This window comes from Eimeria necatrix, genomic scaffold (genome assembly GCF_000499385.1).
Source record: "Eimeria necatrix Houghton genomic scaffold, Enh_scaff232, whole genome shotgun sequence".
Classification (NCBI taxonomy): Eukaryota; Apicomplexa; class Conoidasida; order Eucoccidiorida; family Eimeriidae; genus Eimeria; species Eimeria necatrix.
The window spans coordinates 27,271-49,297 of NW_013652909.1; the positions used below are offsets into that span (position 1 = coordinate 27,271).

The window sequence follows — 22,027 nt, forward strand, 5'->3', positions numbered from 1 at the left end:
CAATTGCGAGTCTCGAGGCTGCCCATGCCATGGTGAGTGTCTTGTGCCTCTTGCTGCTGCTGCTGCTGCTGCTGCTGCGCCGCCTGCTGCTGCTGCTGCTGCTGCGCCGCCTGCTGCTGCTGCTGCTGCTGGGCGAGAAGGTGCTGCTGCTGCTTCTGGCTGCACGTTGCTGCTGCACGCGAAGCTGCTTGCTGCTGCTGCTGCGCTGCAGCTTGTGGAAGCCTCAAGCCTGCCAGTGGAGACGGGGGGCATTGCTGCAGTGTCTGCTGCTGTTGCTGCGGTTGACGCGTGGCAGCAGAAGGCGGAGGCGGCGCTGCAGCAGCTGCAGCAGCAGCTGCAGCTGCAGCAGCTGCAGCAACGCTGCGGGCTGCCGCCGCAGCAGCTGCTGCAGCTGCAGCAAAACCAAGCGCCAAGGACAGACGCATTGTGGGCTCTTATAGATGAGGCTTCAAGACTGCCTATTCTCCCAGATGGAATCCCAGCATACATCCGCCTCAAGAAGGTTAGCGAGGGTTTAGGGTTTAGGGTTTAGGGTCTAGGGTTTAGGGTTTGAAGGTGAAGAGGGGCTGCTGGGGTTTAGGGTTAGGGGCGAGGCTCAAGCCCAAGGGGAGTGGCCTAGAATTTGAGCTGCTCGGAGTTGGGCTCTTGTTGGTGAGCGTTTAGGGTTTAGGGTTTAGGGTTTAGGGTTTAGGGTTTAGGGTTTAGGGTTTCTGGTGCTTGTACAGACTGCCGAGGAGGTCGACAAGAAGCTGCTCAGCGACAGGAACGTGGCGCAGCAGCTGCTGCTGCTGCAGCAGCTCAAGGATGCTGCAGCTGCTCCTTCCGCGGACCCTGCGCTGCAGCAACAGCAGCAGCAGCTGCTGCTGCTGCAAAAGGGACTTCACTCTGCTGCTGCAGCAGCTGCTGCGTCGTCTGGGGAGCCGTCGGCGCTGCTGCAGACCCAGCAGCAGCAGCAGCAGCAGCAGCAGCAGCAAGCCTTCCAGCAGCCGCTGCAGCAGCAGCAGCAGGGGCAGCCCATGCTGCAAGCAGGAGCCCTTGGCCTCATAATGCAGCAGCTAGCGCATCGGCATGTGGGGGCAGAAATGGGCCTTATGTTTAACTTGCCTCTGGCGCAGCAGCTGCAGCACTTGCACCAGACGCAGCAGCAGCTGCAGCAGCAGCTGCTGCAGCAGCAGCAGCCGCAGAACAACCATCATCGGCAGCAGCAGCTGCAGCTTCAGCAGCTTCAAATGCAGCAGAAGTTGCAGCAAAACCACCAGCAGCTGCTGCAGCAACTGCAGCAGCAGCAGCCGCAGCAGCACCAGCAACTGCTGCATCAGCTGGAGCAGCAGCAGCAGCAGCAGCTGCTCGTTCAGCAACAGCAGCTGCTGCAGCATCAAAGAGCGGGCAGAGGCCGGGGAGGAGGCAGCAGAGGCAGCAGCACTAGCAGCAACAGGCCGAAGAGGAAGTCTCCTGCAACAGACGCCTGGGGTGCAGCAGCAGCATCTGCTGCAGCGCCTGCCCCTGTGGGAGCTCCTCTGCAGCCGCAGGGCGTTCCGCCGCACCTGCTGCTGCAGCAGCAGCAGCAGCAGCAGCAGCAGCAGCAAGGCCCCCCGGGTCCAGCTGCTCCGGACAGGGAGCAGCCTACGCCTCCTGTGCAGCTCTAATTAAGTAAAGCTGCTTCTCTTAGCTTTGAGTCCACAAAGGCTAACTAGTCGGCTGTGAGGGCAGCAGCAGCAGCAGAAGTGGCAGCAGCAGCAGCAGCTGCGGCTGCTGCTGCATGTGTTAAGCAACGCAACTCTGATTTATTTATTTCTTTTCACTCACTTTTCCGAGCAACGCCTCGACAGCCATTAGATTCATTTCCCCCAGAACAGCTGGCTAGCTAGCTAGCTATATAGCTAGCTAGATAGCTAGCTAGATAGCTAGATGGCTAGATAACTAGATGACTAGCTAGATAGCTAGCTACCTACCTAGCTAGCTAGGTAGGTATCTAGCCGACTAGAAAGCTAGCCAACTAGAAAGCTAGCTAGCCAGCTAGCTAGCCAGCTAGCTAGATAGCTACTAGCTGCTTAGCTAGCTAGGTAGATTTATACCTAGCTAGAAAGCTAGCTAGCTAGCTAGCTAGCTTTGCAGCTTTTCTAAACTTTGAAATGCAGGGCTTCAGCCTCCAGTAAGTCCCAAAGCAGCACAAATGAGGCCTTTGAGGCTGTCATTGGGGAGCAGCAGCAAAATGTGAATAGAGCAGCAGCGAAGAGAGTTCATAGTTAAGCAGGGGTGTTATGAATGCACTCAGTTAAGAGGGTTTTTGTTTTTGGAGAAGAAGAAAGAAATATAATTAATTTTATTTATCTTTTATTTATCTCTAGAGGCATATATCCCAATAGGGCTCGAGTGCTGCGCCGCAGCAAGCGCTTCAAGGCGATGCTTCTGCTGCTGCTGCAGCTGCTGCTGCAGTAGCAGCTGCAGCAGCAGCTGCTGCAGCAGCTGCTGCTGCTGCTGCACAAGCCACACGGGCAGCTAGATCTTTCCTTTTGCTGCACTTTGGGCTTTTCTTCTTTCAGTGCTGAGTGGCAGCAGCGCGGTGTCTGTGGGTGTCTTCCAAATTGTTCAGAAGCAGCAGAACTTCAGGAAAGTTGCTGCTGCAGCAGCAGCAGCTCTGAAAGCCAAGTGTGACTTGAAATGGGTCTTAGCCGAATTTCAAGAAATTTAGAAAGCAGCAGAACAGTAAGTCTGCTTGCAGCCAAAGGCCCCCAAACTTGAAGTGTGGGGCCCCACTGCAGCTTGTTGAGGCTGGGGGGTTAATTGAAGAAGAAATGTTAAAAATAAAAGTAAATTGAAACACTTCTTGATGCATTTCAGAAGTTTCTGCAGCTCTTTTCAGCAGCTCTTGCTGCTCGCTGGGGCCTTTGGCCGCCACTGTGCAAACTGGCTCTTTATGAGTGCATCGAGGCTGTCTTTGCTGCTGCAAACTGCCCCTTAAAGTGCCTTCAACCCCCAGAACTGCTGCTGCTGCTGCTGCTGCTGCTGCTGCTGCTGGCTGCGCAGCTACACAGCTGCAGCTGCAGCAGCAGAACATGCGAAGATCCTGCCCCAACGGAGCTTTAACTGCAGCACAGAAGAGCCTAAATCCTTTTCATGAGTCCCTGGGACTTCTACTTGGCATTATTTCTAAACTATTTCATCGAAAGTGGCAGCAAAGATGCCAGTTGGCTGCTAAGAAGCCACAGGCAATTGGGGCTGGCAGCATTGCTGCACTCAGCAGCAAAACAGCTTCCTGCGGCTCTTTTTAAGGCTCCAGGCCGCAGCAAAAAGCGTGTGAAAGACTGCAGCAAGATGGAGCCGCGGCGTTGCAGCAGATCAGCTAAGAATCGAATCTGCTGCAGCACGGGATTCCTGAGTCCTGCTGCGCTGCTGCGGGGCCAAGGCTGCAGCGTTGCTGCTTCCTGGCCCGCTATTCGGGCCTTGGAGTGGCAGCAGCTCTTGCTGCAGCAGGCGGGCTCGAGCTGCTGCAGTGTCTTACCGGTGCTGCAGCAAACGGTGTCTAGAGCTGGCGATGCAGCTTCTATCTTCTATTTCCGCGGCGCCTTCGCCCACGGGCCGGCGTGGGGTTCTTTGAAAAGTATTTTAAAAGAGAAAACACCGGTTTTTGCGGCGGTTTCTGCTGCTGCAGCATCTGCTGCTGCGCAGCAGAGCGCGCGGGTGCCAAGCGCTCAGCAGAGCCTTTCGCCTCCCCCGCAGCGTCTGCAGAAGCAGATCCTCGAGAGCTTCCAAAAGCTTTTTGTTTGCGTTTGATTTCAAGTTAGAATCTGCGGAAAAGTGTAGGGCTGGCAGCAGTGGTGTCTAGTGTTCGGTTGTGCAAGAAAGTCTGCGGCTTGCTGCGCCGCAGCTGCAGCAAGGCGGGCGAGCCCGCTCTCCCCAAGCCCCCGAAATACCCTTTTTAACTATTTGTCTTCAGCAAAAAAAGGATCCCAGGGCTGCAGCGAGGGCACTGAACTCTGGGCGTCTGCTGTTGCTGCTGCTGCGGCGGCTGCTGCTGCAAGATCGGGCGCGGCAGGCGCTGCTCGTTCTCGTCTTTCGCGGGTCGGCCTGCCCTTTGTCTCAGTGTAGAACAAATAAACAAGCTTTTTAAAAGCCTGGAAGAGGTTTGAAAACGGAAGCAGCAGCAGAAGGCGCGCTGTGCAGGGAGCGTTGTTTCGCTTCGGCGCTCCCGCGGCGTCTTGGGCGTGAAGGGCCGTTCGAACTCATTTTTCGCCGGTTTTGCGTGCGTTTGGCGCTGCTGAGCTTGCAAAAATCGAAAAGCCTGCATTTGAATGGTGCTATGAGCTGCTGAAGGCCCCAATAATGCGTTTCTTGCCCCTCCCCACCTGCTGCGTTGTATGGCTCGCAGCAGTCGCACTGGCCGCAGCGCCCGCAGCGGCCAACAGCCCCGCTGTTTCGCTCTGGGAAGCTCTAGAGACGGAGTCCGAGGCTGGCTCTCCCACTTCAGTGGACCAGTGGACCACTGAGGAGCCCCAGGTCACCGAGCCGGAGTCCCAGTCCGCCTACGACGCTGCAGCCTTCCCAATCCGCAGGACCACTGGCCCAACCCGCGGCTTCTACTTGACCCCCGGGGCCCCGGGGGCCCCGGGGGCCCCTGGGGCCCCGGGGGCCCCTGGGGCCCCTGCGGCCCCGGGGGCCCCGGGGGCCCTCTCTTCCTCCATACCCACTGAGGCGCTGCAGCAGAAGGGCCCCTCCCGCGGCTTCCGGGCCTCCCCGGGGGCCCCCCGGCCCCGCAGGGGCCCCCCGGGGGCCCCCAGCGTGGTGGCGCTGTTCTTATTTGCCATATTGGGTCTGGTGGCTGCGCGTTCTGTGCGGCTTCCGGGGCGGCTGCGGCCTGCGCTGGAGCTGCTGCCTGCGCAGCAGCAGCAGCAGCAGCAGCAGCAGCAGCAGCAGCAGCAGGCGCTGGAGAGCGCGCGGCTTGCGCAGCAGCTCGAGACCCTCGAGCTGCTGCAGCCTGCTGCGCTGCAGCTAGCTGAGGCCCTGGGCACTCGGGAAAGTCTTGCTGCTGTTCGGGAGTTCCGGCGGGGGCTGCAGCGAGCGAAGCAGCTGGAGGAGCGGGCCCGCGAGGGGCCCCCCGAGAAGCGCTGGAAAGGGCACTGGGAGCAGCAGAAGCAGCGCTGGCCCAGCTTTATGAAGTGGCCGTGGCCCACGGGCTGCAGGTGGCCCAAGCAGCAGCACGCATGCAAAGCCCTGCTGTGCTGCAGCAGCAGGAGCAGCAAGCCCTGGAGGCCTACGCGGGTACTGTGCTGACGGGGGCCCTGGGGGCCCACCTGGGGGCCCTGCGGGAGAGCTGCGGGGCGTTTGTGCAGCAGGTGGCAGCAGCGCAGCAGGCGCTGCAGCAGCAGCAGCAGCAGCAGTTCGCGCTGCAGCAGGGGGCCGCGCAGCTTGCTGCTGTTGCTGCCAAAGTGGACTTCCTCCAGAAGGCCCGCGAGGCCCTCGAAGCAGCAAGACGCAGCAGCAAAGACTTGGAGACAAGTGCTGTTGCTGTGATGCTTTCGCAGCTAGCTAGAGAGCATGCAACTTTGCTGCGGGAGTGCAGAGACCTCCTCGACGGCCAGCGGGCCCTCTACAGGGCTCTCCTCCAGCTGCAGCAGCAGCAGCAGCAGCAGCAGCAGCAGCAGCAGCAGCAGCAGCAGCAGGGGCCGGGCGGGGCGGCGGAGCGGCCGCAGCGGGACCCGCCGCAGCAGCAGCCCCCCACGGAGGAGCCGCAGCAGCAGCGCGGCCAGGACCCGGACCAGGACCAGGACCAGCAGCAGCAGCAGCAGCAGCAGCAGCAGCAGCAGCAGCAGCGGCAGTGGGACGAGGCGGAGCTGGACAGAGTGGAGCGGCAGCTGGAGAAGGGGGAGCTGCTGCTGCGGGAGTACAGAGAAGCAATTGAGCAGCTGCAGCACGAGGGGGACATTTTAGCTGCTGCAGCAGAGGGGCAGCGCGTGGGGCTTGTGGGGCGGGAGCTGCAGCAGCAGCTGGCAGCAGCAGCAGCAAGCCTCAGCGGACTTCTGGACAAAGATCTTTCCGGAAAAATGATGCAAAATGAACAAGTCCGACAAACCATCAACTCAATAGCAGCAAGAGCTGGCCAGGAGGCCTCAGCAATTAGCAAAAGGGTCTCAGACATTCTCAACGAGCTGCAGCAGGGGGGCCCCCTCAGGGGGGCCCCCCAGGGCCCCGGGGGGGCCCCCCGAAGCATCATAAACCCCTCCGTGCTGCTGCGGCTGACGGACTCGCTGCAGCAAGTGGGAGACAACGCGAAGAACAGGGCCCGGCATGCAGCAAATGCTGCAGCAGAAGCTCTGCGGTCTCGTGCTGCTGCTGCTGAGAACCTCATGAATGCTGCTCGAAGAGCAGCAGCAGAAACGGAAGCTTTTAATGGAGAAGCAGAAATCCTGTGGCTGCATGCGCAGCTGCTGGAGGCTCTGGAGCTGGACATGCGGCGGAGCCTGCGGCTGGCGCAGAGCGCAGCAGCAGCAGCAGGTTTGCTGCAGCAGGAGCCCGCAGCAGCAGCAGCAGCAGCAGCAGCGGCGGCGGACGCGGCGCCCGGGCCGCTGCAGCAGCAGCAGCAGCAGGGCCCCGAACTCCCCCCCGAAGCCGCAGCTGCTGCCACGGAGCTGCTGCAGGCCGTCCGCAGCAGCAGAGCTGCAGCATGGACTCAGTGGGCTTCCAAGGACTTGGTGGAAACTGCAGCAAAAATGAAGTCCAGTGTCCTCCAGCTGCTAGCCATAGTCAACGCCCCCGCGCCCCCCAGCCCAGACGCCAACTAGCAGCAGCAAACCCGGTGTACGTACACCCGCTTTGCTGCCAGCAGCAGCAGCAAACCGGTGTACGTACACCCGCTTTGCTGCCAGCAGCAGCAGCAAACCGGTGTACGTACACCCGCTTTGCTGCTAGCAGCAGCAGCAGCAAACCGGTGTACGTACACCCCAGGCAGCCGCGGCTGCTCTCGCTCGGGTGTACGTACACCCCACGCCCGTGCACGTTCAGGTGTACGTACACCCCAGCCGGCGTCTGCACAGTCTAGTTCAGGCGCAGGCGCCCTGCAGCTCAGGTGTACGTACACCCCAGGTGGCTTGTGCGCTGCAGCAGCGCGGGTTGCGCACAGTCCTGCTCAGGTGTACGTACACCCCAGCTCAGGTGCATGTACACTGCAGTTCGGCTGCGTGCGCGCCTCAGCTCAGGTGTATGTACACCGCAGCTCAGCTGTCTGTACACCCAGCTCAGCTGTCTGTACACTGCAATTCGGGTGCATGCAGACCGCAGCTCAGCTGCATGCACGCCGCTGCTCAGGTGTCTGTACACCCCGGCGTCTGCAGATAGACAGGAGTCCCGCCGCAGCTGCCGCAGCTGCTGCAGTGCTGGACGCAGCAGCAGCGAAAGAGGAGCAGCAGCAGCAGCATTCACAGCAGCTAAAGGGCCGCAGCAGCCGCAGCAGCTGCAGCAGCTGCAGCAGCCGCAGCAGGGGCAGCTGAATTAGGCTGCAAGGGAAAGGGCCTTTGTTTTGAGTTTTCCATCATTTTGCTGCTGCGAGCACGGGTTTGGCCAGAGGAGCGCATGCATGCACTTTGCATGCATTTCGCATGCACTTTGCATGCAATTTGCGTAGGTTAGAATATATTTTGCGGAGGTTACTCATTTGTAACCATTTTATGGCCCCGAGAACAGGCCAGGGAAGCAGCTCAAACCAGGAGCCACTTCCGCCTCCAGGGGCCCCCAGGGGCCCCCAGCTGGGTCACTGCAGCACAAGACGGGGCCCCTGGGGGCCCCTAGGGGCGCCCTGAGCCCCCAGAGCTCGGGGGCCCCCCTGCAGCTTTGGGCACTTGTGGGCGCCCTGCGGCTGGCGGCCCCCAGGGGCCCCCAACGGGGGGCCCCCAGCTGGGGGGCCCCCAGCCAGGGGCCCCCCAGCTGGTGGGGGGCCCCAGAAGGGGGCCTTGGGGGGCCCCGATGGAGCCTTTGGGGGCCCTTCGTGCGGCTTAAAACAGCCGCTGCGGGCCAGCAAAAGGGCACGGGGGCCCCCCGGGTTTGGGGGGCCCCCCGGGGTTTGGGGGCCCCCCGGGCAGCAGCAGGAAGTGTGGGGCGCAGCAGAGGGAGGGCCGCATGCAGCAGCAGCAGCAGCAGCAGCAGCAAACTGGTGGCTTCGGATTTGTGAAGAGTGCACTTTTAGCTGCATGCAAATGTGCAGAATGTGAGTAAGGCTTTTATGAATTAGTTTATTTATTTTTCGATGGTAAGGAGCAGCTCGCATGCATGCAAGGAGGCGCCGCCGTTTCGGTGCGGGGCGGCGCTGCTGCTGCTGCTGCTGCTGCTGCTGCTGCTGCTGCTGCTGCTGCCCAGCGGAGTCGGGCGGTGTTCTGCAGCAGCAGGGTCGGTGTCTGCTGCCAGTTTGCATGCAGCAGCTTTTAGTTCTCCATTTGCTTCCTTTGGCTTTGCTGCTAGCTGCCCAGACGCACGACGGCGAGCAGAGGGTTGGCAGCAGCAGCAGCAGCCGCTGCTGCTGCTGTTGCTGCTGCTGCTGCACAGAAGCAGCAGCTGCAACGCCTGCAGCAGACAAGTTGCTAGCGGCCGGCCAGGAGCCCCAAACCGTAGTAAGTAATTGAGCTCTAGATTTAGAATTTGCATGCAGCAGCAAAAAGCCAATTGGCGCAGCAAGAGGCGCAGGCTGGCGGGCTCTACACGCGGCAGCAGTGCTGCTGCTGCTGCTGCTGCTGCTGCTGCTGCTGCAGCACGCGGCGGCTGCGTAGGCAGCAGCGGGGGCTGCAGCTACCTGCTGCTGCGGCGGCAGCAGCTGGGGCTGCAGCCAGTTGTTGCTGCTGCAGCGAGGCCTTCTTGTGCTGCTGCCTCTGCTGCTTATTGCTGAAGCCGGCAGAGCAGCGCAGCAGTGCGCGCTGGGAGCAGCAGCAGGCTCTGCCGCTGCTGCTGCGCTGCTGCTGCCGACGCTGCTGTGTGAGAAGCTACAGTGTCTTCCCTTGGGCTGGCTGCTCCCGCAGGGGAGGCTCAGCAGCAGCAGCAACAGCAGCAGCAGCAGCAGCAGCGGTGGCGGCCCTGCGCACAAGTTGAGGGCTTCTCTCTGCATGCTATGGTGCTTTCGTGTCTCTGCTGGCGAAGTGTCTGTAAACTGTTGGACCTATTTTGAAATTAAGTCCAATTAGTGGTACTCAGAGCAGCAGCAGCAGCAGCAGCAGCAGCAGCAGCATTTGTAGTAGCAGCAGCAACTCGCGCTGCAGCGGGAGGCCGCGCAGCGACGGCGGCAGCAGGTCACAAACAGGCAGCAGCAGCAGCACCAAAACTGCAACAGTAGCAGCAGCAAAGCCGCAACAGCAGCAGCAGCAACTTATAAGGCAACTGCGCAGCGGTACTGCAGCAGGCTGCTGCAGCACAAAGAGAAGGGCCCCCAGTGGGGGCCCCCAAATGCCTGAGCCCCCCGCCCTCCTTAAATCAACACTTTAGAGAACGTTTGCTGTCTGCTGCTGTCGAATTTGTGAATAAAATGAGACATGATATAACAAATTTTCATTAATTTGCTGCTAGCAAGTTTTAACGTGCAGCAGCAGCAGCAGCAGCAGCAGCAGCAGCGCTGCAGGTCGGGAGAACGCAGAGGGCTGAAGCCCCGTCTGTCTTCTGCTTCTCCGTAGCTGCTGCCTTTTCTTTTATTCCTCTTTACTTTTGCTTCTTTTATTAAAGAAGACATTTGCGTTGTTTGCTGCTGCCGAGCCTCAAGGACCTCTTCTTTTTGCCAGGCTGCAGATGCATTTATAGCTCCCGCTGCTGCTGCTGCTGCTGCTGCTGCTGCTGGTGCCGCGGGGAAAGCATAGTCAGCAGGGTTGCTGTTGCTGCTCCACTCAGCTGCGGCAGCTGCAGCAGGTAGGAACTGTAGGGAGCCGGCATCTGCTGCTGCTGCTGCAGCAGCACGAAGAGTTCTCCAGGCATCTCATCTGCAGCAGCAGGTCATCTCGCAGCAGCAGAATCTGCATTTGCAGCAGCAGTCGCAGCTGCGGCAGCAGCAGCGCACGGCGGCCAGTAAGAACGCGAGCAGGGGCATCGCTCGCCGCAGCAGCAGCAGCAGCAACAGCAGCAGCAGCAGGAGCAGCAGCAGCAGCAATGTCGGGCTCTGTGGACAACTCCGTGCTGCGGTGGCGGCTGCGGGGCTCCTCAACGGGCACAACAGCAGCAGGACTGGCTCTTCCGGTGTCTTGTGGGGAGCTGCGTGTACACCTGAAGCAGCAAATGGGAGTTGCTGCTCTTCCAGCAATTGATTTGCTGCTGTCGCTCGAAGCTGCTCCAGATGAAGTGGTGGCTGACAGCATGCTGCTGCACGAGCCTCTGTGTGTCTTGGTGCAGCGGAAGCCTGCTGCTGCTGCTGCTGCTGCGCTGCGCGAGGCGGAGCTGAAGTACCAGCAGCAGCTGCAGCAGCAGCAGCAGCAGGCCAGCGCGCAGCTGCAGCAAAGCGCTGCTGCCGCTGCAGGCGGCGCTGCGGGCGCTGCTGCTGCTGCTGCTGCTGCTCCAGGCAGCAGCGCCGGCGGCTTCGGCCTCAGCAGCGCCGACTATGCTGCAGCAGCTTCAGCAGCAGCAGCAGCAAGTGAGGAGGAGCGGCTGCTGCTGCAGGCTGTCCTTGATGTTCATGACACAAGAAAAAGCTTCCAGAGAGGCGACAGCAGCAGCAGCAGAAGACAAGGCAGCCACAACTTCATGTGGCTGCGGCCGCAGGAGGAGGGCAGCAGCAGCTCTGCTGCTGCTGCTGCTGCTGCTGCTGCTGCTGCCTGCCGCTCCGTGCCGGGCGGGCCTGCTGCACTTGCTGCAGCGCGCCAGCAGCAGCAGCTGATGTACCAGCAGCAGGAGCAGCACTACGCAGCAGCAGCAGCAGCAGCAACTGCTGTTTCTTCAGATTACATTTGCCACATGTGTGGGGAAATGGGACACCATATTAAAAACTGCCCAAAGTCTGCAGACGCGAAGCAGCAAAAAAAGATCAGACCCGCAACAGGTATTAGCAGCAGCAGCAGCAGCAGCAGCAGCAGCAGCAAGTGGTGCTGCAGCGGCACCTGCCGTAGCAGCGCCGCTTGCAGCAGCAGCACCTGCAGAAGCAGCAGCAGTCGATACAGCGGCGACACTTGCGGCAGCAGCAGCGATTAAAGCAGCAGCAGCAGCAGCATGAGCTGCTGAGCAGCAGCAGTGCGTAGGGAGGCGCGGGGGCTTTATTTGTGCATAGTGCTGCTGCTGCTGCTGCTCTTGCTGCTGCTGCTGCTGCTGCTGCTGCAGGTTTGCCTTCTTCGTTTTTAAAGGACATTTTGCCCTCCGAAATCCACAGACACCAAGAAGTCTACATCAAAAAAGGTGGGCGCACGGCAGCAGCAGCAGCAGCAGCAGAAGCAGCAGAAGCAGCAGCAGCAGCAGCAGCAGCGGAGCTTCTGGTGCGCTGCGGATCTGCAGCTGCGGCTGAGTTCTCTGTTACATTGCCTCTTGCCTCCCTTTGCTGCTGCCCCTTAGCTGTGCTGCTTCCCAGCTAGCTAGCTAGCCAGCCAGGCAGCTGGCTAGCCAGGCAGCTAGCTAGCCAAGTAGCTAGCTAGCCAGGCAGCTAGCTACCCAGCTAGCTACCCAGCTAGCTAGCCAGCCACCCAGCTAGCTAACTAGCCAGCTAGCTAGGCATCCAGCCAGCAAGTTAGGCATCCACCCAGCGAGCCAGCCAGCCACCTGCTGCCGCTGCCGCTGCTGCTGCTGCCGCTGCTGCTGCTGCTGCTGCTGCTGCTGAGTGTGTGGGGTGTGGGGTGTGGGGTGTCTGTACAGACGGGAGCTTCGCCGTGCTGAAGCGGGGCGCGCTGGGGAGTCTGAGTTTGCTGGGATCGTCTTTGGATTTACGTATCCAGCGGCATGTGGGGGGAGCAGCACATTTGAAGTGCTGCTGCTGCAGTTCGATCTTCAAGTCTCCCACGTTGACTCCGTGCTGCGGCGAGACTTTCTGCAGAGCCTGCATAGTCTTGTACCTGCAGCAGCACCCTGCTGCTGCTGCGGACCCCAGCAGCAGCAGCAGCAGCAGCGCAGCAGCAGCAGCAGCAGGCGGGCTCGTCGGACACTGCCCCGGCTGCAACGCAGCTATTGCTGCAGCAGACTTGGCTGCCAACACTGTGCTGCAGCAAAGCGTCGACACTGTCACCTGCGGCAACGCCGCGCGCTGGTCCTGGCAGCAGCAGCAGCAGCAGCAGCAGCAGCAGCAGGCCGCAGCAGCAGCAGCAGCAGCAGCTCCCGCTGCGCCGGCAGCAGGCTTCGCCAAAGACGAGAACCTCCAGCCAGGCTCCCTCGCGGAACTGATCTGCAGAAGAAGAGCTGCTGCTGCGCCAAGCGAGGACGCAACTGCAGCAGCAGCAGCAGCAGAAGCCGCAGCAGCTGCAGCAGCAACAAAGTCCCCAGCAGATGAGGATTCGCAGGCGGCGCAGCGGGTGAAAAGCGAAGTACCAACGGACTCGCACCCAGCAGCAGCAGCAGCAGCAGCAGCAGCAGCAGCAGCAGAAGCAGCAGAAGCAGCAGAAGCAGCAGAAGGACCGGCAGCTGCAGCAGGAGCGCAAGATGCAGCAGTGACGCGCACGGAAAAGAAGGAAGCGCCAGACGGAGCAGCAGCAGCAGCAACAGCAGCAGCTGCAACGGCAGCAGCTGCAGCAGCAGCACCAGCCGCAGCAGCAACTGCAGCAGCAAGCACAGGAACAGAGCTGCAGAACGAAGACGATGAGAGTCTTCCCGACACAAGTGACTTGCTGCATTTCAACATTCCTATTGAGCAAATCATTGAGTAAGTGGTGTTGCTGCTGCTGTTGCTGCTGCTGCTGTTGCTGCTGCTTCTGCTGCTGCAGTAGGTGCACGGGCTGCTGCTGCTGCTGCTGTGTGCTTGGGCTGAGCAGGCAGCACCGCATTGCAGCGGTGCAGATCAGAGCCTACAGAGAGAAGCGAAAAGCAGCGGTGGCTCTAGAAACTGCAACATGAGGCGGCAGGCAGCAGCAGCAGCTGCTGCTGCTGCAGCAGCACAGCAGCACTTCATTCGGTGCAGACTTGCTGGCTGCTGCCCTTTGGCCTTCTCGTTCAAACTGCTTCGTTTCAGCTGCAACAGATGCAGCAGCAGCAGCAGCAGCAGCAGCGGCTGGTGCTGTCGCTTTAGTTTCCCCTTTCGAAAAGTTGCACTTAGGGCCAAGCAATTCTGCATGCATAGAGTGCATGCCGATACAATTTGCGTGGCTAGCTGGCTAGCTAGCTAGCCAGCTAGCTAGCCAGCCAGCTAGCCAGCCAGCTAGCTAGCCATGTCGCCCGCTGGCGTGCTGCTGCGGCTTGTTCGCTGCGGAAATTCGTGCGGCTCTTCATCTGCAGCCGCTGCAGCAGCAGCAGCAGCAGCAGCAGCGCAGAGGCCCTCTGCGGGGTGTACGTACAGTCGGACACTACAGCTTTTTGCTTTTAGAGACTGTGCATTTTTTCTAATTTGCTGCAAAGGCTGCCGGTGGGCTGATGGTCTGCAGCAGCAGCTGCTGCGCAGCAAGTGCTGCTGCAGCCGTCACTGTTGCAGCTGCTGCTGCTGCTGCAGTGTGCTGCTGCTGCGGTGTTTTTCGCCTACAGACCACCTAAGTTAAGCCAAGCTTTATAGGTTTTGCTGCAGCGTTGCCTGCTGCTGTGGACTTTGCAGTTGCTGCTGCGTGAAGAGCTGCTGCTGTGTAAACTGCTGCTGCACCAGCGGATGCTTATACTGCGAGAGCTGCTGCTCCTGGAAACTCTTCTGGCTTTTGGGCCTGGCAGCAAAAGTGGTGGCAGATGCTGCTGCTAGCCGCGCGAGCTGCAGCAGGAAGCAGCAGCAGAGGCAGCAAACTAGCCCGAGAAGCACCATGCGCTGCTGCGCTCCTGAAGACACGCAGCAGCAGCAGCAGCAGCAGCAGCAGCAGCAGACATCAACAGCTGGTTTCTCGATACACGCACAGCAAAGACACCTCACATGCTCAAGCAGCAAATAAGGCGAAAGGAGCTGCTGCAGCTTGTGCAGCTGCGCCGCCTGTTTCTGCTGCTGCTGCTGCAGCACCTGTTCCTGCTGCTGCAGCCCTGTCGCTGCCACTGCAGCGAAGCGGCTGCTGCTGCCTCCCCCAGCAGCTTGCAAGAAAGCAGCAGCAGCAGCAGAACTGTCACTCACTCTGCACTCTGGTTGCAGCCCCTTGCAGCTGCCGTCGTAGGACAGCCTCCAGCAGCAGCAGCAGCAGCAGCAGCAGCAGCAGCAGCAGCAGCACGCGTCTCACCGGTGCTGAAGCTCCAGGTTGACTGAAGTGCAGCAGCAGGATTTTTTAGAGCTTCAATGAAAAGAGAAGGATTTGCCCAGAGCCGCAGCAAAAAGGGCCTCACAACATGCCAGGTTTGTGCATGCGCTGCAGCAGCAAGCTGCAGCAGCAAAGCGCCGCGCACAATTGCTGCCATCCAGGTGAGCAGCAAACCCGCTAGCTGCTGCTCCCCCGTGCGGCCCAGCAGCAGAGTAATGACGCAGGAAAAGGCGCTGTGCTGCAGCAGCTGCGGCTGCAGCAGCAGCAGCAACTCGTGGCGCGGCAGAACTGCTGTTTCCACTTTCCCCTGCAGCTCGAAGCCATTTTGGCCCCAGTGGAGAAAAGAGGTCACCAGCGTATGCAGAGATAAAGAAACCCCTGCAGCAGCAGCAGCAGCAGCAGCAGCAGCAGCAGAAGCAGCAGAAGCAGCAGATGACGCAGCCCTACGCGCAGGTGCCCCTGATTGCTGCGGCCTCAGGCTCGGCAGCGGCAGCAGCAGCAGTGCGCGTAGCAGCACGACCAGCAGCAGCCTCGAAACAAAGGCCTCAGCAACAGCAGCAGCAGCAACAGCAGCACCAGCAGCAGCAGCAGCAACAGCAGCAGCAGCAACAACGTGTGCAACAGCCCCGCGGAGCAGCCCAGCACCAGCACCAGCACCAGCAGCAACACCAGCACCAGCAGCACCAGCAGCAGCAGCAGCACCAGCAGCAACACCAGCACCAGCAGCAGCAGCAGCAGCAGCAGCAGCAGCAGCCGCAGCAGCAGGGGCAGCAGCAGCAGCAGCAGCAGCAGCACCGGTGAAGTTGTTGGGGGCGTAGGGGTTTGGGCGCTCGGGGTGGAGAGCGCCGCTGAAGGCCAAAGTGTCCAGCAGCAAAAAGGCCGCCGACAGCAGCAGCGGCGCGAGCGATGGCGCGAGCGGCCCCGCGCGAGCCAACGGCCGCGGCAGCTGCCGCGAACTGAGGGGCCCCTCGAGGTAAGAAAAGACAAGAAAAGATCCCAACAGAGTCAACACCAAAGACACGGCTTCGCGGAGGGGACCAGCCCAGTATATAAGACACGCCCCTGCAGCAGCAGCAGCAGCAGCAGCAGCAGCAGCAGCAGCAGCAGCAGCAGCGGCAGCGGAGAAGGTGAAGGTGGAGGTGGAGGTGAGGGGGGCTCGGAAGCAGCAGCAGCGAGCAAGGTTTGGCCAGCAGCAGCAGCGGCGCTAGCAGCTGGCAGGCCGGCAGCAGCAGCAGCAGCAGCAGCAGCAGCAGCAGCGGGGCGCAGCAGCAGCAGCACGGGGCGGTGCTGCAGTGCGCGTTCCAGCAGCAAAGAAGCCCCGTGAGGGCCCCTAAGGGCCCCCGACCTCCTAAAACCCCTCCAGACTCTACTTGGACTAACTTCGACTAAAAGTGGAATCTAAACTAAAAGTGGAATCTAAAACATTTGCAAACCCTCAAAACGCCCCCGGGGGGCCCCCAGAAACCCCCAGGGGCCCCCAGGGGCCCCCAGGGGCCCCCAGGGGCCTACAGGGGCCCCCAGGGTCCTACAGGGGCCCCCAGGGGCCCCTAGGGGCCCCCGGGGGCCCCCGGGGGCCCCTGGGGGCCCCTGGTTTGGCAGGAAGTGCGTGGGAGTGTGGGGTGTACGTACAGGAGGAGAGGGCGAAGATGGAGCTGTTGATCAAGATGGACATTATGAAGAAAGAAGGAACTTTGTGGGGTTTTCTTGAGGGCCTCCTGTGGAGGGGGGCCCCCGGGTAAGCAGCAAGCAGCAGGGGGGCCCCCTGGGGCGCGGGGGGGTAGCTGCAGAGGGCCAAGTTGAAGGCTGGGCTGAGCAGCAGGGGCTGAGAGGAGGCTAAAGAAACCCCACTGACATCCTGCTGCGCTGCAGGGGCCCCCAGGCTCTCCATTCGCCAGGAAGCAGCAGAGCTGCTGCAGCTGCTGCAGCAGAGGGGCCCCTCCGGCCGCCGCAGCCCCCAGGGTCACCTGGGGCCCCTCCCCCAGTGCAGCAGCAGCAGCAGCAGCAGCAGCAAACCCTGCGCTTCCCCTCCCGGGATCTCCAGCTAACCCTCCCCTCCTCTCGGGGGTAACTGCCTTCTTCGCAAGTGCAGCAGCAGCAGCAGCAGCAGCAGCAGCAGCAGCAGCGACAGCCCCAGCTCTCCGGGAGCAGCGCCCCGAGCAACAGCGACTCGGCCAGCAGCGCGGCAAGCAGCAGCAGCAGCAGCAGCAGCAGCAGCAGCAGCAGCCTGCGAGTTCTACGTAAATACAGAAGTCGGGGCTTTCTAAAGCCCCCGTGAGACTTTCTAGACTCCTGATCAGCTCCCGGCAAGCCCTGGAGGCCCGAGTTTCGACTTTTCGGGGATAAACTCTGCAGTTTTTTCTAAATAAATCAAATTTGAATAAACTTCGGCAGCAAAGAAAGCCAAAGAGTTCGCCGTGGACTCTTGGGGGGCCTGTGGGGGCCCCAGCGCACAGAGCCTTCGGGGGCGCACCTGGGGCCCCGCAGCCTCCGCAGTTCAAGTTTGGGACTTTTTGTCGGAGTTTTCCGCCAATATTTAAATTAATTGAAATTAATTTATTAAAATATTCTTCTATTTCGCAGATCGAGGGCCAGTTGGCCGCTGCTGCTGCTGTTCTGCATGCAGCGACCAGAACTTACTGGCCTGGATGCTGCTGCTTCCCAAGCCCGCTGCAGCAGAAGGCTTCAACCCGCAGCTAGCTGCTGCGATACCAGCTAGCTGCTGCGAGGCCAGCTAGCCGCTGCGAGGGCAGCTAGCTGCTGCGAGGGCAGCTAGCTGCTGCGGGGCAGCTAGCTGCTGCGGGGCAGCTAGCTGTTGGTGCGCCAGCTAGCTGCTGCTTCGCTGGCCCGCTGCTGCCGGGTGCGCAGCTGCTGCCTCACGAGCTAGCGACACTCCGGGTGGCTAGCTGCTGCAGGGACAGCTAGCTGTTGCAGGGGAAGCTAGCTGCAGCTAGCTGCAGCTAGCACAGCTAGCTGTTGCAGGGGCAGCTAGCTACGGGTAGTGCAGCTAGCTACGGGTAGTGCAGCTAGCTAAGGGTAGTGCAGGCAGCCCACGTGACTGCAACTGGCTGGCTAGCCGGCTAGCTGTCTTCGCCTAGCTAGCTGGCTAGGCAACTAGCTGTCTTTGGCTAGCTAGCTGGCTAGCCAGCTAGCTGCCGTTCGCTAGCTAGCCAGCTGGCTAGCCAGCTGGCTAGCCAGCTGGCTAGCCAGCTAGCTGTGGCTCCAACCAGCACAAAAATCAGCTAGCCAACAGCTCTTAGCCAGCAGCTTTTTTGAATTCTGTTTTTTACAAAAAGTATTTCACTTAGTTTTCAATTAAATGCCCTTTAGCTGCTGCCAGCAGCTTTCTAAAAAGGAAGCAAATAAAAAAGATTTCATAATTTTCATTTTCTTAATTTGCTGCTTCCCCACTTTTATTTTCTTCTTCTAATTCTCTGCGTAAATTGCTGCTTACGGCTGCGCCCGTTTGCCCCAGGCTCCTGTAGCTAGCTGCAGCTAGCTGCAGCTAGCTGCAGCTAGCTACAGCTACAGCTAGCTGTAGCTAGCTGCAGCTAGCTGTGGCTCTAGCTAGCTGCAGCTAGCTACAGGCTGCTACGAGCTAGCAAGCTGCAACCAGCTAGCTGCAGCCACAGCTAAGTGCAGCTAGCCGCAGCTAGCCACAGCTAGCTAAACAGCTAGCTGTAGCTAGCCACAGTTAAGTGCCTCATCTCCTCTCCTAAGTCTCAGAAATGTCCTTTTTGCTGCTTTTTTGTTTTGCTGCTCTTTTATTTCAAATAAATATCTTTTAAATAAATTAAAAGAACTGCAGCAAAAGCTGCTGCTGCTGCGCCTCACCTAATCCATTCTTTATAATTCTTTTTAATACTTTTTCATTTTAATTATTTTTAATTCCTTTTGTTCTTTAAATCATTTTTAATTCTTTTAATTCTCTTCACTCTTTATAATTCTTTTCTTTTTATTTCTTTTTTCTTTTCTTGGCTTTCATAAAAAGAAAATTAAATTCCTTTTTACAAATTTTAAATCAGTTTTGAATTCCAATTTTTTTCAAAACAAATTTGAAGTTTTTTTCTTTATTTCGCCTACTAAGGCAAATAGCCACAAAACCCCATTTCGTGCTGCTGCTTGCTGCTGCTGTTGCTGCTGCTGCTGCTGTTGCTGCTGCTGCTGCTGCTGCTTGCTGCTGCTGGGGAGCCAGCAGAGCGCAGCGCATGCAGCAAAGCAGCCTTTCTGCTTGCTGCAGCAGGCGCTGCTGTTGCTGCCTCACTCGCTGTAAGCGCCCTTTGCTGCAGCAGCAGCAGCTGCTGCTGCAGCTTCTTGCTGCTGCAGCTATCTGCTGCTGCAGCTTCTTGCTGCTGCAGCTACCTGCTGCTGCAGCTGATGTCTCATTCTTCAACTTTCATTATTCATTTAAATTCACATTTCACACTACTTGGAATCTCAGCTTCGTGGCTGTCTAGGCTCAAGCAGAAGGAGCAGCAGCAGCAGCAGCAGCAGCAGCAGCAACAGCAGCAGCAGCAAGAAACTCGCTAGCTGCAGCAGAGAAACCTCCCTATAAACCCCACACCTTTCTTGAGGTGTACAGACACTTGAAATTCTCAACTGCTCGAGGCGCTCTCGGGTGTACATACACCTCAACGGGGGAGCCAACATAACAAACTCAAAACTCGACAACCCCACTGCGACAGCAACAGCAGCAGCTGCTGCTGCTGCTGCATGGGAACAGCAGCAGCAGCTGCTGCTGCAGGAAAGCAGCAGCAGGTGACTTCCCTGCTGCTAAGAAGCCTCAGAACATATTGTGGCACACCTAGATGAAAGATGCAGGCCCCAGGCAGCTGCACTTGCTGCAGCAGCACCTAGCAGCAACAGCAGCACCTAGCAGCAGCAGCAGCACCCAGCAGCAGCAGCAGCATCTAGCAGCAGCAGCAGCATCTAACAGCAGCAGCAACGCGGGCCTGCGCGCACCAGTTAGACGCAACAGCTCTACAGTCGCCTCACCCCTTCAGTTGCTGCTGCTGCAGCCGCAGCTGGAAGACAAAGCCCATTTCCCTAACAGCAGCAGCAGCAGCAGCAGCTGCTGCTGCTGCTGCTGATACAGGATGCCGCGGTATCAGCAGCACCTATTCCTGGGTACCAGAATGGAAGCCTTGGCCGCCTGCTGCTGCAGCCAACCCGGAGCAGCAGCAGCAGCAGCAGCAGCAACAGCAGCAGCAGCAGCAGCTACGGCTGCACGAACTGCGGGCTTGGCAAAAGCAGCACTGGATTTCACGCAGCACTTCTGGAGTGCGTGCAGCAGCACAAGTTGCTGCCGGTGCTGCAGCAGGCCTGCTGCTGCAGCCAGCAGCAGGCTGCTGCAGCACAGCCTGCTGCTGCTAAGCTGCACAAACAGCTGCTGCTGCTTCCAACACAGCAGCAAGTCAGCAGCTGGGAGCGATCTGTGGGCGTCCACTGGCGCTGCTGAGTTCCCGTTTCTGCTGCTGCTGCTGCGGCCACTGCTGCTGCTGCTGCTGCTGCACCGGCTCCTACACGGCTGAGAACCAGCAGCAGCAGCAGCAAGTTGAACAATGTTCACTAGAAATTTTCAGTTCTATTTGTAACTCTAGAGAGAAAATGCTGCGGTGAACGGGAGGCAGCAGGTCTGTACGGAACGCGTCTTGCTGCTGCTGGTGTTGCTGCTGCTGCTGCAGCTGCAGCTGCAGCGGCAGTCAGCAGCGTTCCTCCAAGAAGAAGAGTAAATGATTTGTTCTTGTTAAATAGCAGCAGCAGCAACCCGTGCCGCTGCAGCATCACAAGACGCAGCAGCGGCAGCAGCCGCAGCAGCGGCAGCGCCACGCGAGCACCAGTAGCGTCGTGCTGCTGCTGCTGCTGCTGCTGCTGCTGATGTGCAGCAGCTCGTCTGTGCCCGCGAAAGAAGGAAGAAAGGCATCAAATTGCCGGCGTTGAAGTACTGTTTGCTGCCTCTTTCACAACGTTGTGTCACTGCTGCTGCTGCAGAAACTGAGCAGACACATATTCCCTCGCGCTGCTGCTCCCTCCGTGTCTGCTGCTGCTGCGGCGTTAGCGGCAGCAAGCAGCAGCAGCAGTTCCCTCTTTCTTCTTTCGAGCCTTTCAGATTCAAGGCTGGGGGCCTTTCCTCTCTGGGGGTTCTTCTGGAGCTGCTGTTCTTTTGCTGCTGCAGCAGCAGCGCCGGTGCTGCCGAGTGGTGCTGCTCCTGCGACCTCTTACCTAACCGCTCCCCGGGTGGCTTTGCTGCTGTCGTTGCTGCAGCAGCAGCAGTCTTTCGCTTTTCCATTTTTTCTGGGCTGCGGTTGCGGCTCCTGCTGCTGCTGCTGCTGCTGCTGCTCTGCAACAGCCACGCCTCACTGCAGCACATTGCGCTTGCTGCTGCTGCCCCTCTATATTGCTTCCTGCTGCTGCAGCAGAGCCCACGACAGCCTCGGGAGTGTCTCCTAGGCTGCCTGTCCTTTTTGTAGCATCCGCGGTGCAGCAGCTGCTGCAGTTGCTGCTGCAGCAAACCGTGACAGCATCTGCTGCTCCTGCTGCTCCCCCTGCAGCAGCAAAAACACACCACGACCTTCAGCAGCACCGCCTGCCAAGATGAAGCCTGAGTAGTAAGCTGCCTTGCTGAGGCCCCTGCTAGCATCAGCAGCCACAGCAGCAGCAGCAGCAGCAGCCACAGCAGCAGCAGCAGCAGCAGCAGCAGCCACAGCAGCAGCTAGTTGCCGTGGCCGGTGTGTCTGACTTCGCTGCTTCATCGGGGTCTCTCCCTTCCGTGGCTTGTGGGTCTTGCTGCGTGGCGCGCCTGCTTACGCTGCTGCTGCTGCTGCTGCTGCTGCTGTTGCTGCTGCTGCTGCTGCTGCAGCGATTTTCTCTTCAAGCTGCTCCTCATTGGGGACTCCGGCGTGGGCAAGTCCTGCCTGCTGCTGCGTTTCGCCGTAAGGCCTGCTGCTGCTTGCTGCTGCTGCGGATCCTTTTGCCCCAGTTTGCCCGCAGCAGAGTTTAGGGTTTAGGGTTTAGGGTTTAGGGTTTAGGGTTTGTGTGGGGCCTGGGGTGTACGTACACCGCAGGACGACACGTACACTGAAAGCTACATCAGCACAATCGGCGTCGATTTCAAAATCCGCACAATCGACTTGGACGGGAAGACAGTCAAGCTGCAGATCGTAAGACGCCCTGCTGCTGCTGCTGCTGCTGCTGCTGCTGCTGCTGCTGCTGGTGTTGCTGCTGCTGATGTTGCTGCTGCTGCTTGGTTTCGATTGCCGCTGCTTGCCCGCTTTGTCCCCGCCCGTCGCTGGCTCGCGCGCCTCCCTGCGCGCGTGCGCCTCCTGCTGCTGCTGCCAGCAGCAGCAGCAGCAGCAGCAGCAGCAGCAGCAGCAGCAGCAGCAGCAGCAGCAGCAGCAGCAGCACAGCAGCAGCAGCAGCAGCAGCAGCAGCAGCAGCAGCAGCAGCAGCAGCAGCAGCAGCAGCAGCAGCAGCAGCAGCAGGTGTGCGTGCAGTGGGACACTGCGGGCCAGGAGCGCTTCCGCACCATCACCTCTTCTTACTACAGAGGCGCCCACGGCATTGTCGTCGTCTACGACGTCACTGACAGAGAGTCTTTCGCCAACGTCAAGAACTGGATGCACGAGATCGAGCGGTCAGCTAGCTAGCTAGCCAGCTAGCCAGCCAGCTAGCTAGCTAGCTAGCTAGCTAGCTAGCTAGCTGGGGGGCGGGGTGGCGGGGTGGCTGGGTGGGGGGCTGGGGGGCTG

The 22,027-nt window shown here is 59.7% G+C and overlaps 4 protein-coding genes across 4 annotated transcripts; all 4 read left to right on the top strand.

Moving 5' to 3' along the window:
• Positions 1-4,323: 4,323 nt before the first annotated feature.
• Positions 4,324-6,779, top strand: ENH_00031940 (hypothetical protein, conserved; the record flags this gene model as incomplete). Its single annotated transcript, XM_013580195.1, is given in 2 exon segments — positions 4,324-5,268; positions 5,274-6,779. Coding segments are annotated over 2 exon segments (2,451 nt in total).
• Positions 6,780-10,110: 3,331 nt separating this feature from the next.
• Positions 10,111-12,981, top strand: ENH_00031950 (hypothetical protein, conserved; the record flags this gene model as incomplete). Its single annotated transcript, XM_013580196.1, has 4 exons — positions 10,111-10,993; positions 11,269-11,343; positions 11,794-12,790; positions 12,900-12,981. 4 exons carry the CDS (start codon positions 10,111-10,113, stop codon positions 12,979-12,981), a joined length of 2,037 nt encoding a protein of 678 aa, XP_013435650.1.
• A 2,977-nt stretch (positions 12,982-15,958) lies between these two features.
• On the top strand, positions 15,959-16,560 carry ENH_00031960 (hypothetical protein, conserved; the record flags this gene model as incomplete). Its single annotated transcript, XM_013580197.1, is given in 3 exon segments — positions 15,959-16,020; positions 16,155-16,350; positions 16,354-16,560. Coding segments are annotated over 3 exon segments (465 nt in total).
• Positions 16,561-19,090: 2,530 nt separating this feature from the next.
• Positions 19,091-21,928, top strand: ENH_00031970 (hypothetical protein; the record flags this gene model as incomplete). The annotated part of the gene is made up of 4 exons (XM_013580198.1): positions 19,091-19,246; positions 19,378-19,562; positions 21,142-21,214; positions 21,347-21,928. 4 exons carry the CDS (start codon positions 19,091-19,093, stop codon positions 21,926-21,928), a joined length of 996 nt encoding a protein of 331 aa, XP_013435652.1.
• Between the last annotated feature and the right edge of the window lie 99 nt (positions 21,929-22,027).